The sequence below is a fragment of the Otolemur garnettii genome, unplaced genomic scaffold, assembly GCF_000181295.1.
Source record: "Otolemur garnettii isolate 467f Iridium unplaced genomic scaffold, OtoGar3 scaffold00022, whole genome shotgun sequence".
NCBI lineage: Eukaryota > Metazoa > Chordata > Mammalia > Primates > Galagidae > Otolemur > Otolemur garnettii.
In genome coordinates, this window is record NW_003852417.1 from 11,517,494 (window position 1) to 11,531,275 (window position 13,782).

At 46.9% G+C, this 13,782-nt stretch overlaps 1 protein-coding gene and 1 pseudogene across 3 annotated transcripts in view; one reads left to right on the plus strand and one right to left on the minus strand.

Annotated features, from left to right (window-relative positions):
• The window catches only part of MATN3 (matrilin 3), a 20,120-nt gene extending 11,572 nt beyond the window's left edge, over window positions 1-8,548 (minus strand). The window contains exons 1-3 of one of the 2 annotated variants that reach the window (XM_003787421.2): window positions 8,262-8,548; window positions 3,685-4,251; window positions 316-441 (exon numbers count right to left, since the gene is read on the minus strand). In XM_003787421.2, the coding sequence (XP_003787469.1) occupies window positions 316-441; window positions 3,685-4,251; window positions 8,262-8,487 (919 nt within the window). In that variant the 5' untranslated portion in view covers window positions 8,488-8,548. The remainder of the gene's footprint in view (window positions 1-315; window positions 442-3,684; window positions 4,252-8,261) is intronic. The other variant, XM_003787422.3, reaches the window with a different exon arrangement.
• A 3,456-nt stretch (window positions 8,549-12,004) lies between these two features.
• Window positions 12,005-12,785, plus strand: LOC100950515 (annotated as a pseudogene). The gene has a single exon (XR_001161161.2). The product of XR_001161161.2 is annotated as a ferritin light chain pseudogene (transcript).
• The last annotated feature ends 997 nt before the right edge of the window (window positions 12,786-13,782 follow it).

The window sequence follows — 13,782 nt, forward strand, 5'->3', positions numbered from 1 at the left end:
CTTCTAGATTCCATGAGCATCTATGATCATAGAAAGGAAGGGGATAGTTTGTATTTAAATAATATCCAGGGGAAAAATGTAAATCCTCAAAAGGACCAAGAATCGTGGACTAAGTACTGTAATCAGCTGATTTGTCTATCATCTCACTTTTCTTCGTAGGTTATTTTTTTGTAACATTATTGATGGACATCAGTAAGCCAGCCAAAATGTAATTAGGTGGAAAAGGATCTAAGAGTCAAAGTATAAGACCAGTCCATACCCTATAGCATAGGTCCCCAAATAACTGAATCCACCATGGCCCCCAAGCAGCCTCACCTGAACATGTTTTCTTGTCCGCGTTCAAGGTATATCCTTGGCTGCACTCACAGTGGTGTTTGCCGTCGCCATCACTGATACAGACATGCTGGCACTGGTGTGTGCCAAGCACACATGGGTCCACAGCTGTACAGAGGACGTTCACAGCAGTTAGTACCAATGTGTACGAAACATTGCAGATACTTGCTCCGTGTCGAAAAGACATCACTCTCCGGGTTCCCCTCTGATTCTATGACTACTTCACTGTAAGAACTGGCTCTTTGTTTTCACTTCTGGCTTAGTAGAAATATCACTCTTAAACTAGAAATATTACTAATTTAAAATTACAGATCTTGGCTCAGCACCTGTAGCACAGTTGTTATAGCACCAGCCACATGCACCGAGGGTGGAGGGTTCAAACCTGGCCCGGACCCGCTAAACAATGACAACTGCAACAAAAAATAGCCAGATGTTGTAGTGGGCACCTGTAGTCCCAGCTACGTGGGAGGCTGAGGCAAGAGAATCGCTTAAGCCCAAGAGTTTGAGGTTGCTGTGTGCTGTGATGCCACGGCACTGTACTGAGGGTGACATAGTGAGACGTTGTCTCAAAAAAAATAATAATAATATTATAGATCTTGCTGTAGAGCTTCTCAAAGGAGAAAGAGAATTTGGAATTTGTAGCTGAAGCCAAACACTTACATGGGTCAGGCAACTTGATATTTTATTTGGCTTATCCACCTGCCCATGAAAAGATTTTTGCTTCCCCATCACAAGAAATGGGAAGAACGATAATGTCCTGGCTGATGTGCTATGAGCTAGGTGACCCACTGCAGCCAGAATCTGGTTCCAAAGGCTTCTTACAGTTTGTGTCTAAGCAGAATTCCCACACCGGCATGCCTCCAGGCCTGGAACTCACTCACTTGGGCGGTGATAAACATTTGAACATGCAAATGCCTCTGAGGGCAATTCAGGTAACTGCCTTCTGAATATGTAACATGGGTTCTTGACCCACACATATACATGTCTGCAACTCTGGGGCCTCTAACATAGGAAAATGGACTCATACACGTATACAAAGAGGTTAAAAAAAAAAAAAAGGAATGAATAACAGAAATGAGATTACATTAGCTAAACTCTATCTCCACCATTTTGCTCTCCTGGAGCCATTTATCTCATTGGATTTTTTCCCCTAGTGACATGTTTTTAAAGATGAATCAATAAATGTGGTCATTTCTGAGAATCCAGGGAGGGCTGCTGGAGGAGGCTGGCACTCCTGTGTCAGGTAACTCAGCCTCCATTGCTCTTGGCAACAGGACAAAGCTAATATTTTCCCAAGAATGGCCTTTTCATGGAGTGATCTTTCCAAACTGTTGACTACAACAAGCTGCCCCTCAGTCTTTTTTTCCATAGAGAGGACATTTTTCCCCCAGAACAAGCAGGTCTTTTGTACCAGGAGGAAAAGATCACCACTCACCACTTGTTACTTTATGGCCTTCGAGCCCAACCCCAGGTGCTCACTTTGAAACCCAACTTCGCCACAGACCAGCACCTTGATGGAAAAACTTTCACCCACAAGCATGTATGGGGAGGGGGTTTCCTGGGAGAAAGAAAGCTTCTTTCTTTTTGGAAATCAATGACTGCCAAGTAGATGCCACCAAAGCCAGTGATGGCTTGAGAAGGTACACTGTCCTGGGACAGGAAAAACAACGGGATCCCAGCCAGGTCTGGCTGAAATAAGGCCAACATTTGCCCTAGACAAAGACTTTATCTCCCTTTTCCTGACAAACTGATGATTTCTGGGTTTCACATTAATTTAGATTTAAAGTATCCTTGAAATTTACAGTTGTAATTATGGCTCACTTGTTTTTCTCACTCTGAACCCAAAAACGTTACTTCATGGTAGGAGGGACTACCTTTATCTTCACATCATGATGAATAAATAAATGTGGAATAAATTACATATACCAAAAGCTATCTATGTTAACAATCACCTGAACTGGAAATTTGGCTGTATCTGCTTGGATAATTCCACAGAGGACTTCAAAATATTATCTCCAGGCCAGGCATGATGGCTCACATTTATAATCCTAACAATCTGGGAGGCCCAGGTAGAAGGAGTGCCGTGAGATCAGCCTAGGCAATAGTGATGCCCTGTCTCTACAAAAAATAGAAAGTTAGCCAGGGATGGTGGTGAACACCTATAGTCCCAGCCACTCAGGAGACTGAAGATCACTTGAGCCCAGAAGTTCGAGGCTATAGAGAACTATAATCATACCACTGCACTCCAGGGTGGGCAACATAATGAGATCTTGTCTCAAAAAAAAAAGGTTAGGCACAGTAGCTCATGCCTGTAATCCTAGCACTCTGGGAACCCAAGGCCTGTGCATTGCTTGAGCTCAGACGTTTGAGACTAGCCTGAGCAAGAGTGAGACCCCAACTCACTAAAAACAGTCAGGCATTATGGCAAGCACCTATAGACCTGCCTGCTCTGTAGGCTCAGGCAAGAGGATCTCTTGAGCCCAAGAGTTTGAGGTTGCTATGAGCTGTGATACATAGTAAGACTCTGTCTCAAAAGTTTAAAAAAAGATTATCTGGAATGATAAAAAATGAAGCATAGTCCCACAAATCACAACTGATCAGTAACTAAAAATAAACTTCAGCATTGAAATGTGTATCCATAGACTTAGCTATCACATGCTGAAAATTCCAATGAAATGAGCACGTTGACATTCAAACTCCATCTTAAAGGAAGAAAGAAATAGGAGAGTAAGAGAACCATTTTTTCTTTCATCTGCTTCTTGCTGTCTCTCAAGGCAGCTGAAGCCCTAATCTTCCTGGTCCCTAATTCAGTTCTTCAACAAAGAATAATCAGAGACAGCCGAACCTGAAAAGGAGAGTATTCACCGAAGGCCCACTCAGGCTGACAGTTACATTGGACTGCCTGTTGATCTTTGGGCAGACGCCACTCCCTGTCTTCTGCAGAACAAGCAGAGTCCTGTTAAACCTAGAGATGGTAAAGCTAAAGAAAATACGTAGTGGTAGGGCAGAGGGGACAAGAGAGGTGTCTTGAGTTTTGTTTTGTTTTTTCTGACCCCATCAGGAAACAGCAGGATCATTTATCCTGGATATTTGCAGACTTTCACATCCCTAATGCAAACATGAAGGTTTTATGAGCAAACCAAGTTATACATAGTGCAGCTCTATATTCCTAAACCAACAGAGTGTGTTTAAGTTGGTTTAGAAAAACACCAAAAATGGCATTGCATATATTTTAAGTTTTCCATAAAATTTCCACAAAAAACAAAAAAAGAAGACATGTCTTTTTCTTTGGGTATGCAATGTCTGAACATAACATCCTTCCTAGTTAAAAGCAAAGATTTACCAACTTACCACAAAAGGTTTCCTGGAATCTAGAGGAAAGTTTCTCAATGACCCCATAGGTCTCCACATAGAAGACGTGCTCATCCAGAGGGTCACTGGCGATCATCTTGAGGGATTCCATATCTGCACGGTCCACACCCACAGCATAGAGCTCAATGCCAGACGCCCGGGCCCGAGCCGCCACCTCATTCACCTGGTCCTGGGGCCTCCCATCAGTCACAATGATGGCCACCTTAGGGATGTTGGAGGTGGGCCCTCGTGCTCCGGCCTCCACAGTGAAGGCTTCATCCATTGCTGTCTGGATGGCCAGCCCGGACATGGTGCCTGTTGACAAGGGTGTGATTCGTGCCACAGCCTGCTTCAGGGACTGCTTATCTGAATAGTTCTGGAGATGGAACTCAATCTTCACAGTGCTAGCATAGTTCACCACTGCCACCCGTGTGTCTGCCGAGCCGATGTCCAGAGTATCAATTATCTGGGAGACAAAGGTTTTCACCTTGGTGAATTCCAGGGGCCGTACGCTCCGAGAACTATCAATGATGAAGACCAAGTCCAAGGGCCTGCTCTTGCAAATACCTGCAAAGAAGGGCATGGAGAGCAGAAAAGACCAAGCAACAATCAGACCACAACTAAAAATGGGACAACCCTCACTCCCAGAGAACTCTGGATTCTAGGAGGCCAGGCAGCATCCTCTAACCCCGACACCCACAGACACCTGTGGCTTCCTCCAAGACCATCCTCCCTTCTGGTGTTGAAAGCACCAAGGCCTTCAGAATTCCCCAGTGAGAATTCACATAGAGGTGTGACATACCTCTCCTCTAGGCTGGCTTAGCCCTGAAATTTCACTTAGAACCTCATCCCTCTGCTTATGGTTTTGCTCCCAAGGTTCCTCCTAATCCCAGGTCTTTCTTAGGCACATTGACTACCCTAGACAACAGGATAAAGTGTCCCTGAATAGTGTAAAAGGCCCTGGCCCCTCAGCCCTGGAGCTACAAAAAAGCAAATAAGCCAGATTCCCCACCCTAAAGAAACTTATTTATTTTCTACACAAAAGTGCCTGGCACACTGTAGTAACACAATAAGGTCTAATTTTCACCTATTCTTTCCTGTTTCCCTAACCCTGTTGTACACCCTCTCCCGGCAACAATCAAATCCACAAGTCAGGACTAGAGAAGAAAGAAGCTGGTTATTAAACTTCTTTTTCAAGCTATTCCCCCTTCTCACCCAACACATACATACACGCCCACATGCACGCATATGCTGTGCACATACAGCCCCTAAATGAAAATGACACCCAGGACACAAAGTGTCACTCAGAGCTGTTTCCTTTCCTGATCAAGGGTTAGAAGTTGACGCTACACCAAGAAGGATTTACTCAGTGAGTAGGGAAAATAAAGTAGATGCGAAAAGAATTCCTAGGCTAAGCAGTTTATGGAGAAAAAGCTGTATCTGGAATAGCAGCCTCTGTATAGTTTTCTTTTAAAAGCTGAAAATTGTCTCCTAAGTTTCGGCCCACAGCTTGGAGATATTCAATTAAGAAAATAAGCAGGGTGGTACCTGTGGCTCAAAGAGATAGGGCACTGGCCCCATATGCCGGAGGTGGCAGGTTCAAACCCAGCTCCGGCCAAAAAAAAAAAAAAGAAGAAGAAAGAAAATAAGCAATATCTTCCTTTCAGCAAAAATTTAGGACCACAGGGTTACCAGCACATCAACCCTGTGAAGTCAGGGGTGCAGAGGTTGTTTGATGCCCATATTACAGGAGAGAAGCCTGAGGTTCAAAGAGGTGTGAGAACTAGAAAGGCGTAGAGCATGGATTGCACTCTAGGTTTCCTGACCCCCAGGCCCCCAGGGGGCTTCTATGCACCCCAGTTACCTCTCTGAAGCAATCTATTCCACCACAAAAATAAACATTATCTCATGAACCCAGTAAACATCCTACTTGTTGACTTTGAGGCACTACCCTGAAGTATACCATATGTCATGTATTTAGTTAAGTCAAAAGCAATTAAAACTTTCTTTTATAGGACAGAGCCTGTGGCTCAAAGGAGTAGGGTGCTGGCCCCATATGCCGGAGGTGGTGAGTTCAAACCTAGCCCCAGCCAAAAACAAAAAAAAAAAAACCTTTCTTTTATTTAAAAAACTGCTGAGTTTCACTTTATCCCTCGAGATTCCTGTGGATCCGGAGAAAGGAAAAAGAACTGTATTGAAAATCCTTCTTGGAAATGGGTGAGGGAATTTTTGCATGATTGGACTAAAAGGAAAAAAACATAATGATATGAACCCTGTAATTGACCGTGCTTTCATTAATATCCACATGGTGTCCTTATAAATATCACAGCTATCTTCTTATAACTAAGCATGGCTCCTGCCTTCTCCCCTGGATTCTGCACACAGAACCGAGAGTGTGAAGGGGGTGTGGTAGACAGAATAATGACCCCCCTCAAAGAGTGCCCTGGTCTTACTCAGGAATACATTATTTTACATGGCAGGGGAGACTTTGCAGTTGTAATTAAAGACCTTGCTATGAGGTGGTTATCCTGGATTATTCAGTGAGTCCAGTGGAAAAGCAAAGGCTCCCAAAAGTGTAAGAAGGAGCAAGGGAGGTGTGAAAAGCCGCGCTAAAGAACGTGGCAGCCTCCACAGAAATGGATTTTCTGCTAGAGCATCGTGAAAAGAATGCACCCTGCTGACACCTTAATCTTGGCCACTGAGACCCATTCAGACTTCTTACCTACAGAACGCTAAGATAATAAATATTATTATTTATATGTTGTTCTAAGCCCCTAAATCCATGGTAATTTCTTACAGCAGGAATAGAAAACTAATACCTGAAGCTTCACCAGAGTAGCAGAAAATGCTGTGAATCTCTGGTCCCTCCCCGATTTGTACACCCTCAGCAATGATCGTTAATTATTTTTAATTATTTATTTTTAGAGACAGAGTCTCACTATGTTACCCAGGCTGGACTCAAACTCCCGGGCTTATGATCCTCCTGCCTCAAGCTGCACTCAAGTCCCAGTAGTAGCTGGGACTACCACTGTATCCAACTCTTTGTTAGTATTAAATCTCCCTCTCATTTATTAGGTAGCACTTTGATTCTCAAGAACAAAGAAAGTGAGAATTTGAATCTCCTAAAATGTTCCTATACTTACCATATTGCCAATTTCCTGTAGTCCTGCTAGAGATAAAAGCTCATAGCACAGCTTAGCAATTTCTGGTTGCTAAACAAATGGGAGGGGAATCAGGAAAAGGGTAGATGTGGCATTTATTAAGGGATTACTATGTATCATTCCCAATCAGGATTGGATTCTGGGTAATAAAAGACGAGTGTGGTTGGTGCAGAATCCCACCTTCTCTCCCAGCCCCATTCCCAAACAGGTGGGTCAGCACTAGAGGTAAGGCTGACTTCCTGTCCATTCCTGGCCTGGAGCAGCCAGCTGGCTACCAACTGAATCTAACCTTGTGAACCCTGGTACCTTCTGCCTCAGCGGTGCTTTTGCTATTCTGAGGCTGATGCAGGAAAGTATCCCCTGGGCTCCTTCCCAACATATCTAGAAAGGTGCAGTAGAGGGGAAACTCAAGGCATGCAGCATCACTGGCCAGATGAGACTAGACACCCAGAAAATAGTTTGAGCAAGTACAACCTTTCTTTAGCAAGACTGAAGCTGGACTTTTTGGTAATAAAGATAAAATCTTGTGTAAGCTGTATTAAGAGCTTGCAGTGGAAAGAGCCCTTGCTTGGGATTCAGAGACCTCAGTTTTACTCGGGGCTCTGACACTGGTTTGCTGGGTCCCTTCACTTTGAGAAGCTTCATTTGCCCTGTATGTGCCTCCAGGGGTAGCATCAGATGATATGCCAGCTTTGCTTCTGGGAGCTTGGCGCTGCTTCAGAAACCAATTACTGACCCAAAAGGGAAACAGAGGTGTCTTGGGTCTTGCCCAATCAGTTCCCCAGAACATCTGGTCAGGAGCAGGAGGACAGCGTTGAGACCAGGATGGTTACAGGTCTGGTCCTCTGATTTTCTTCCTAGTTTCACGCCCCCACCTCTTACCTTCTAATCTGAATCCCAGGCCAGATCCTGGCCTCCACTGAGGCAGCTTGAGGGATATAGGGAGGGGAAGAAGGATCACGCGCTGATCCTGGATGGAGACAGAGAGATTCAAGAGAACTGAAAGAATCTCAGAAGGGCCTGCTCCGCTGACCGAGAGATCAGGACTGGGACAGCGCAGGGAGGCAGCCCTAGCGTTCCCCAGCTGGCTGTGCGCATCGCACGGGGTTGCTGGAGTGTGAGCTTCAGGAGACCCAAATATCTAGCCTGGACGTAGGAGTGACCCTGGGTATCTCCCCTCCCTTCTCCGGACCTCAGTTGCTCTGCAAGATTCATCCCGGAGGGGATCCTCTCGCCTGCACCACGAGCTGTCCGAGACCGAGATGCAGCGAACGCTTGGCAAGTGCCGGAGCTTTTCCTTCTTCGATGCCCGCTTTCTCTGCCCCAACCCAACCCCTGCTCTCCCTTAAGTCTCACGCCGGGCTGCCCGGCCCCATCTCTCTCCAGTCGGGGCTGTTCCGGCCCGCGCGACTATACCTGCGTTGCGGGTGCCGCCAGGCACGCCGGCCTCGGAATGGGGCGCGCGGTGGGGAGCTGCGAGAGCCGGACGGCGTCCAGGGCTGCCCCTGTGGCCGCGGTGCCCCAATCTCCGGAAGCTCGGGAGGGTCAAGGGTCCGGGGGCAGCGAGAGGCAGCAGCAGCAGCAGCGGCCAGATCAGCAGGAAGAGTCCAGGGAGGTGGCGCGCGGGGGCCGGGCGCGGCATGGTCTCAGAGGGTCTGTCCGTGTGGCAGGCGTCGGGGGTCTGGGGTGCGCACCCGGCCCGCGGATTTTAAGGTCCCGCGCCCCTGGGCCCCGCCCTGCCCCGCCCCGGGGCCTCCAGCGCCAGGCCAACACCCGCCCTGGGACCCCCGCCCGAGGCCAACAAGGAGCCTTGTCCGCGCATTCCAGTGGCAGAGCGGAATGTCTGGGAGAGGCGGCCAGCGGCTCGGTGGTCACCGCTCGCCCCTGCCCTGAGCCCCGAGCCGGCCGCGGTCAGTGGGCTCAGCTGGGTGCCGCTCTGTCCTCCCTGTGAAACCCGAGTCAAGGAGCACCTACCCAAGGCCATGCCCTGCCGCATTCTCACTTTACCCTAACTCCGGCGGGGCTGCGCCCAACCCCCGCGGAGGAGTCCCCGGGCTCCGCAGTCTTCTCGGCTCCGGGTTTGCCCGCATGTGGCCTCCGGGCAGGATAGAACCTCGCTCACTCTTTACTTACATTCCTTTCCCCAGTTCTTGGTTGGAGGGGGGGAAAAAAAGCGGAAAATGCCCCCATGGATTCTAAGGGCATGAATAGAAACGCTTTCATCCTCCCTCCAAACATCCATAAAGGTGTATTACTTATGTGACTGGGAATAGAAAGGCAAACATACATTTCCCCAGAGACCCCCAGTTAGCTAAGGAGCAGCCTGTACGCACAGAGGCTTCAAAAGGCCCTCCCTGTGGCCACTTCCTCTCTGGAGGAGTGGTGGGGGGGTGTGCAGGGCTGTAGCTGCCCAAGGGACCCCTCAGGGAACTCACTAGCGCCTAAATGCGCATAAATGCTGTCTCAGTGAACAGGGTGGATTTAGGAAAGAGACCGACTCTGCTTGCCAAAACCAGGAAGGCTAATAAAACCAAATGGCATTTGAAGTGGGCCTTCAAATATGACAATGGTCATGTTCCAACAGATCCTAGCTGGTCTTCTGTTTCACCATTTCTCCTCTACAATCCATCCTACACGGAGTAACGTAAAAAATCGCTTCTCAGTATTAGTACACCATGTTCATAGCAGCATTACACACAATAGCCAAGAGCTAGAAGCAACCCAAGTATCCCCCTTTGTATGGACAAGGATAATGTGATATCTACATACAGTGGAATATTATTCAGTCTTAACATACTACAGGCTCAGGGTCTGTCACTCAGCAGCTAGGGTGCCAGCCACATACACAGGTTGGAGGGTTCCAACCTGGCCCGGGCCTTGTGGCAGACACCTGTAGTCCGAGCTACTTGGGAAGCTTGAGAGTCCCTTAAGCCCCAGAGTTGGAGGTTGCTGTGAGCTGTGACACCCTGGCACTCTACCAAGGTCGACATAGTGAGACTCTGTCTCAAAAAAAAAAAAGTCACGCTGCAACATGGATGAACCTTGAAGATGTTTTGTTATGTGAAATGAGCTAGTCATAAAGTGACAAATACTATTTGATTCCGTTTAAGGGAATCTGGAGTAGTCAAATTCGTAGAAACAGAAAGAATGGCAGCCGACAGGAGCTGGGGACAGGTGGGAATGGTGAGCTCCCATTTAATGTATCAGTGGCAGAGCAGTGATAGTAATATTGAGAAAAATGTCTCAACTCCCAGTGAGAATTCACCAACTTAGAAAGATCTTAGAAGAAACTCGATGTTTATGATCATGGGAAGAGGACACTACAAAGTTTGAAAGAAGCGATGCCAAGGAGAGAGGGATCGCTAAACACAGTATTTACAAGCTCTGGGGGACATTCGTCCTTTGTCTTGATTTTTGGATGATCCCCCAAAGCCTTTCAACCCTCTATTTGTTTTTTCTGTTGTTATTTGTTTGTTTGTTTGTTTGTTTTATTGAGACAGAGTCTCACTTTGTGGCCCTTGGTAGAGTGCCGTGGTGTCACAGCTCACAGCAACCTCCAACTCTTGGGCTTAAGCGAGTCTCTTGCCTAGGCCTCCCAAGTAGCTGGGACTACAGGCTCCAGCCACAATGCCCATTGTTGTTTTTGTTGTTGCTGTTGTTGTTTGTTTGCTTGTTTGTTTTTTTAGAGACAGGGTCTCACTCTCACTCAGGCTGATCTCGAATCTCTGAGCTCAGGGCAATCCACCCACCTCAGCCTCCCAGAGTGCTAGGATTACAGGCATGAGCCACCACACCCAGCTCAACACTCTATTTGAAAGGTGTAAGCAGTGGCGCCCAGAGACGAGGATGCAGGGGAAATGTTCAGACCAGGTTCATTGAAAAGGGGAGGGTGACCCACCTAGACAGTGCAAAAATGGCATCTGCTCCCAGGGGCAGTAAGAGGACCCTTTCATATGGGGCCATAGTGAGTGGGCAAATTCCACAGTTTGCCCAGAAAGTTACGGTCTTTTGGGGTGAACTTCTGGGGGTGGGACTAACCAAATCCTTTGTGTCTTTGTCTTAGGAGGAGAGGGGGAGGGGGAGATGGGGAAAAAGGGTTTGTGTGTAGCTGCATTAGGCGCCCCCCAATGCTTTTAGAACTCTTGAGAGAGACAGAACCAATAAGAGATACACATCTATATCTATATAACATACACACAGTAGGGGTAGCAGGGGGAGAGTTATTATGAGGGATTGACTCTAGTAATTATGGAGGCTGAGAAATCCCACAATCTATCTGCTGTCTACAAGGTGGAGGAAGCCTGGGAAAGTCAGTGGTGTAACCCTGCCTAAGCCTGAAGGCCTGAGAACAAGGGAAGCCAATACTGTATCCCAGTCTGAATCCTAAGGCCCATTAGGAATGCCAGTATCCAACAGGAGAAGATGGATGGCCCAGCTCAAGCAGAGAGCACATTCACCCTTCCTGTCTTTTTCTCTATTCAGACTCATCAACAGATTGGATGACACCTGCCCACACTGGAGAGAACAATCTGCTTTACTCAGTCTTTGGAGTAATGATAATGTCTTCCTAAAGCACTCTCACAGACACATTTATAAATAATGTTTTACCAGCTATATGGGCATCCTTGAGCCCCGTCAAGTCAATGAATTAAAGTTAGCAATCACAAACACCCTTACTAAATTTGGGGACTGTCAACTTTATGAATCAGGACCTCCCTAGATAGAAGAATCCAAGCTCTTGCCTCTTAGCATCTATTGTAGCTAAGCTGTACTTAAGTGGCTCAGACTTTGTCAAACAGATGCGGTGTCTATGCCTAGCAGGAGTCTCTAAGACTTCCCTTGAGCAAGCCTGCAGTATAATTTGTGAGTGGTTCATGATGGTGTGACTTCCAAGCTTGACTCTTACACATTTCCAGAAATTACTGTATGTAAACCACTTAATATCCAGGGCTATATATGAGTGGTGCAGGTTGTACACTGCACAACTTCAGAGGGACACCATTCACATTCATAGGCCACACATACTTGTAACGATTGAAAATCCACTTTAGGTAGCACATGATGTGGTCCCTTGGATCTGTGTCTTGCTTCAACAGTGTTTGAACCAAACAGACCCAGGGACTACCTTTCTTCCAGCCTGCGGCAATTTTCCAGTCTCATTCTTTTCTACTTGCAATCTCTGGGACCATCTTCACTGCCATCTCCTGCTTCTGGAGCCAGCTTTTTTTTGTGGTTAGTTCCTTATTATCGATCAACCATGAGCTCCCAGATTCATCAAAACTATTCCAGCGATGTGGAGGCAGCTGTCAACCGCCTGGTTGATTTGCATCTGCGGGCCTCCTGCACCTACCTCTCTCTGGGCTACTATTTCGACCGCGACGATGTGGCTCTGAAAGGCGTGGGCCACTTCTTCCGCGAGTTGGTGGAGGAGAAGCGCGAGGGCTCTGAGTGTCTCTTGAAGATGCAAACCCAGCATGGCAGCCGCGCTCTCTCCCTGGACGTGCAGAAGCCATCTCAAGATGAATGGGGTTCAACCCTGGATGCAATGGAAGCTGCCTTGGCCCTGGAGAAGAGCCTGAACCAGGCTCTTTTGGATCTTCCTGCCCCGGGTTCTGCCCGCACAGACCCTCATCTCTGTGACTTCCTGGAGAGTCACTTCCTAGATGAGGAAGTGAAACTTCTCAAGAAGATGGGCGACCACCTGACCAACCTCCACAGGCTGGCCGGACCCCAGGCTGGGCTGGGCGAGTATCTCTTCGAAAGGCTCACTCTCAAGCACGACTAAAAGCCTACGGAGACCAGTGACCTCTGAGGAGCCCTTTTCAAACTACCAAGGGCTTCTGCCAGAGCCTCTTCCTCCAGCCACAAGGCAGCTTTTTAAACACCTTGCAATCTTCTCCCAAGCCTTGGACCAAATGGAAATAAAGCTTTTGTGTATCTAAAAAAAAAAAAAAGAAAGAAAGAAAGAAAATCCACTTTAACAAATAGAAGAGAGGTGTTTTGAGGAATGGATATAGGCAGAAGGCCAGAAGTCTTCAAACAGTCCCATTTTGTGAGAGCAAGTTGGAAGCCCACACAACAATGGATGACTTTTTATTTGCACTTTGGCATAGAAGTGGAGCTGATAGTACTGTACCCTTAATATATCCTTTTTTTGCAAATTCTTACTGGAGTGAGTTCTATTTGCAACTAAGAATGCCAGATACATTAATTTTGCCGGATTTGCCACTGAAAACCACTAGGGGGCATTATAGCAAAGAGCCCAAAATGATCAATCAAAGCTCCCTGGGGAATGTCAGGACATGAGAGCTGTCAGCAAATCAGAGGATTTCAGGTGCTGATAGATTAATGTTACACCATGTTGAATGAATTGGAAACTGTCTGATAAGTTGAAGTCTCCAGATCTCTTTCAACCAGAGTTCGAACTGTAGGGCACTTGTTTTACCTCTGGTGTCCAACAGTTGTAAAATAAGACAAAGGTAACTTTTCTGACAGAGAGGTCCAGGTGGCTGCAGGGACTCCTGGCATGTCACCAACTCAGTTGGCTCCTGGCCCAGGCAGTAACCATACTCTGAGTTGTTTACATAAGAATATTGCAGAAGCCACATTTTTCCACCACTGTATATTACCTTATACTACTTTGTCAAGAAAAAGACAAGAATACAGAGATTTAGATAGTAAGAAAGCCAAATAAGAGTCTCTTGAACTCCTAAAAAACTTAAGAAATTAAATGAATGATTACTTTCAGCTTTGCATCTCTTCTGATCAGCAAAGAATTCAACTCTCAGGAGAGTTATTTTTCTCACATAACTAGGATTTGAGCAGTAGTGTAAGACTTACAAGCAACTTAAGGGACCAGTTTTCTTCCACTCCACATGTAGGGTGTGGATTTTGTCCCCAAGGCTGCTGGACCTCCAGGTACTGTGTTCCTCCAGGC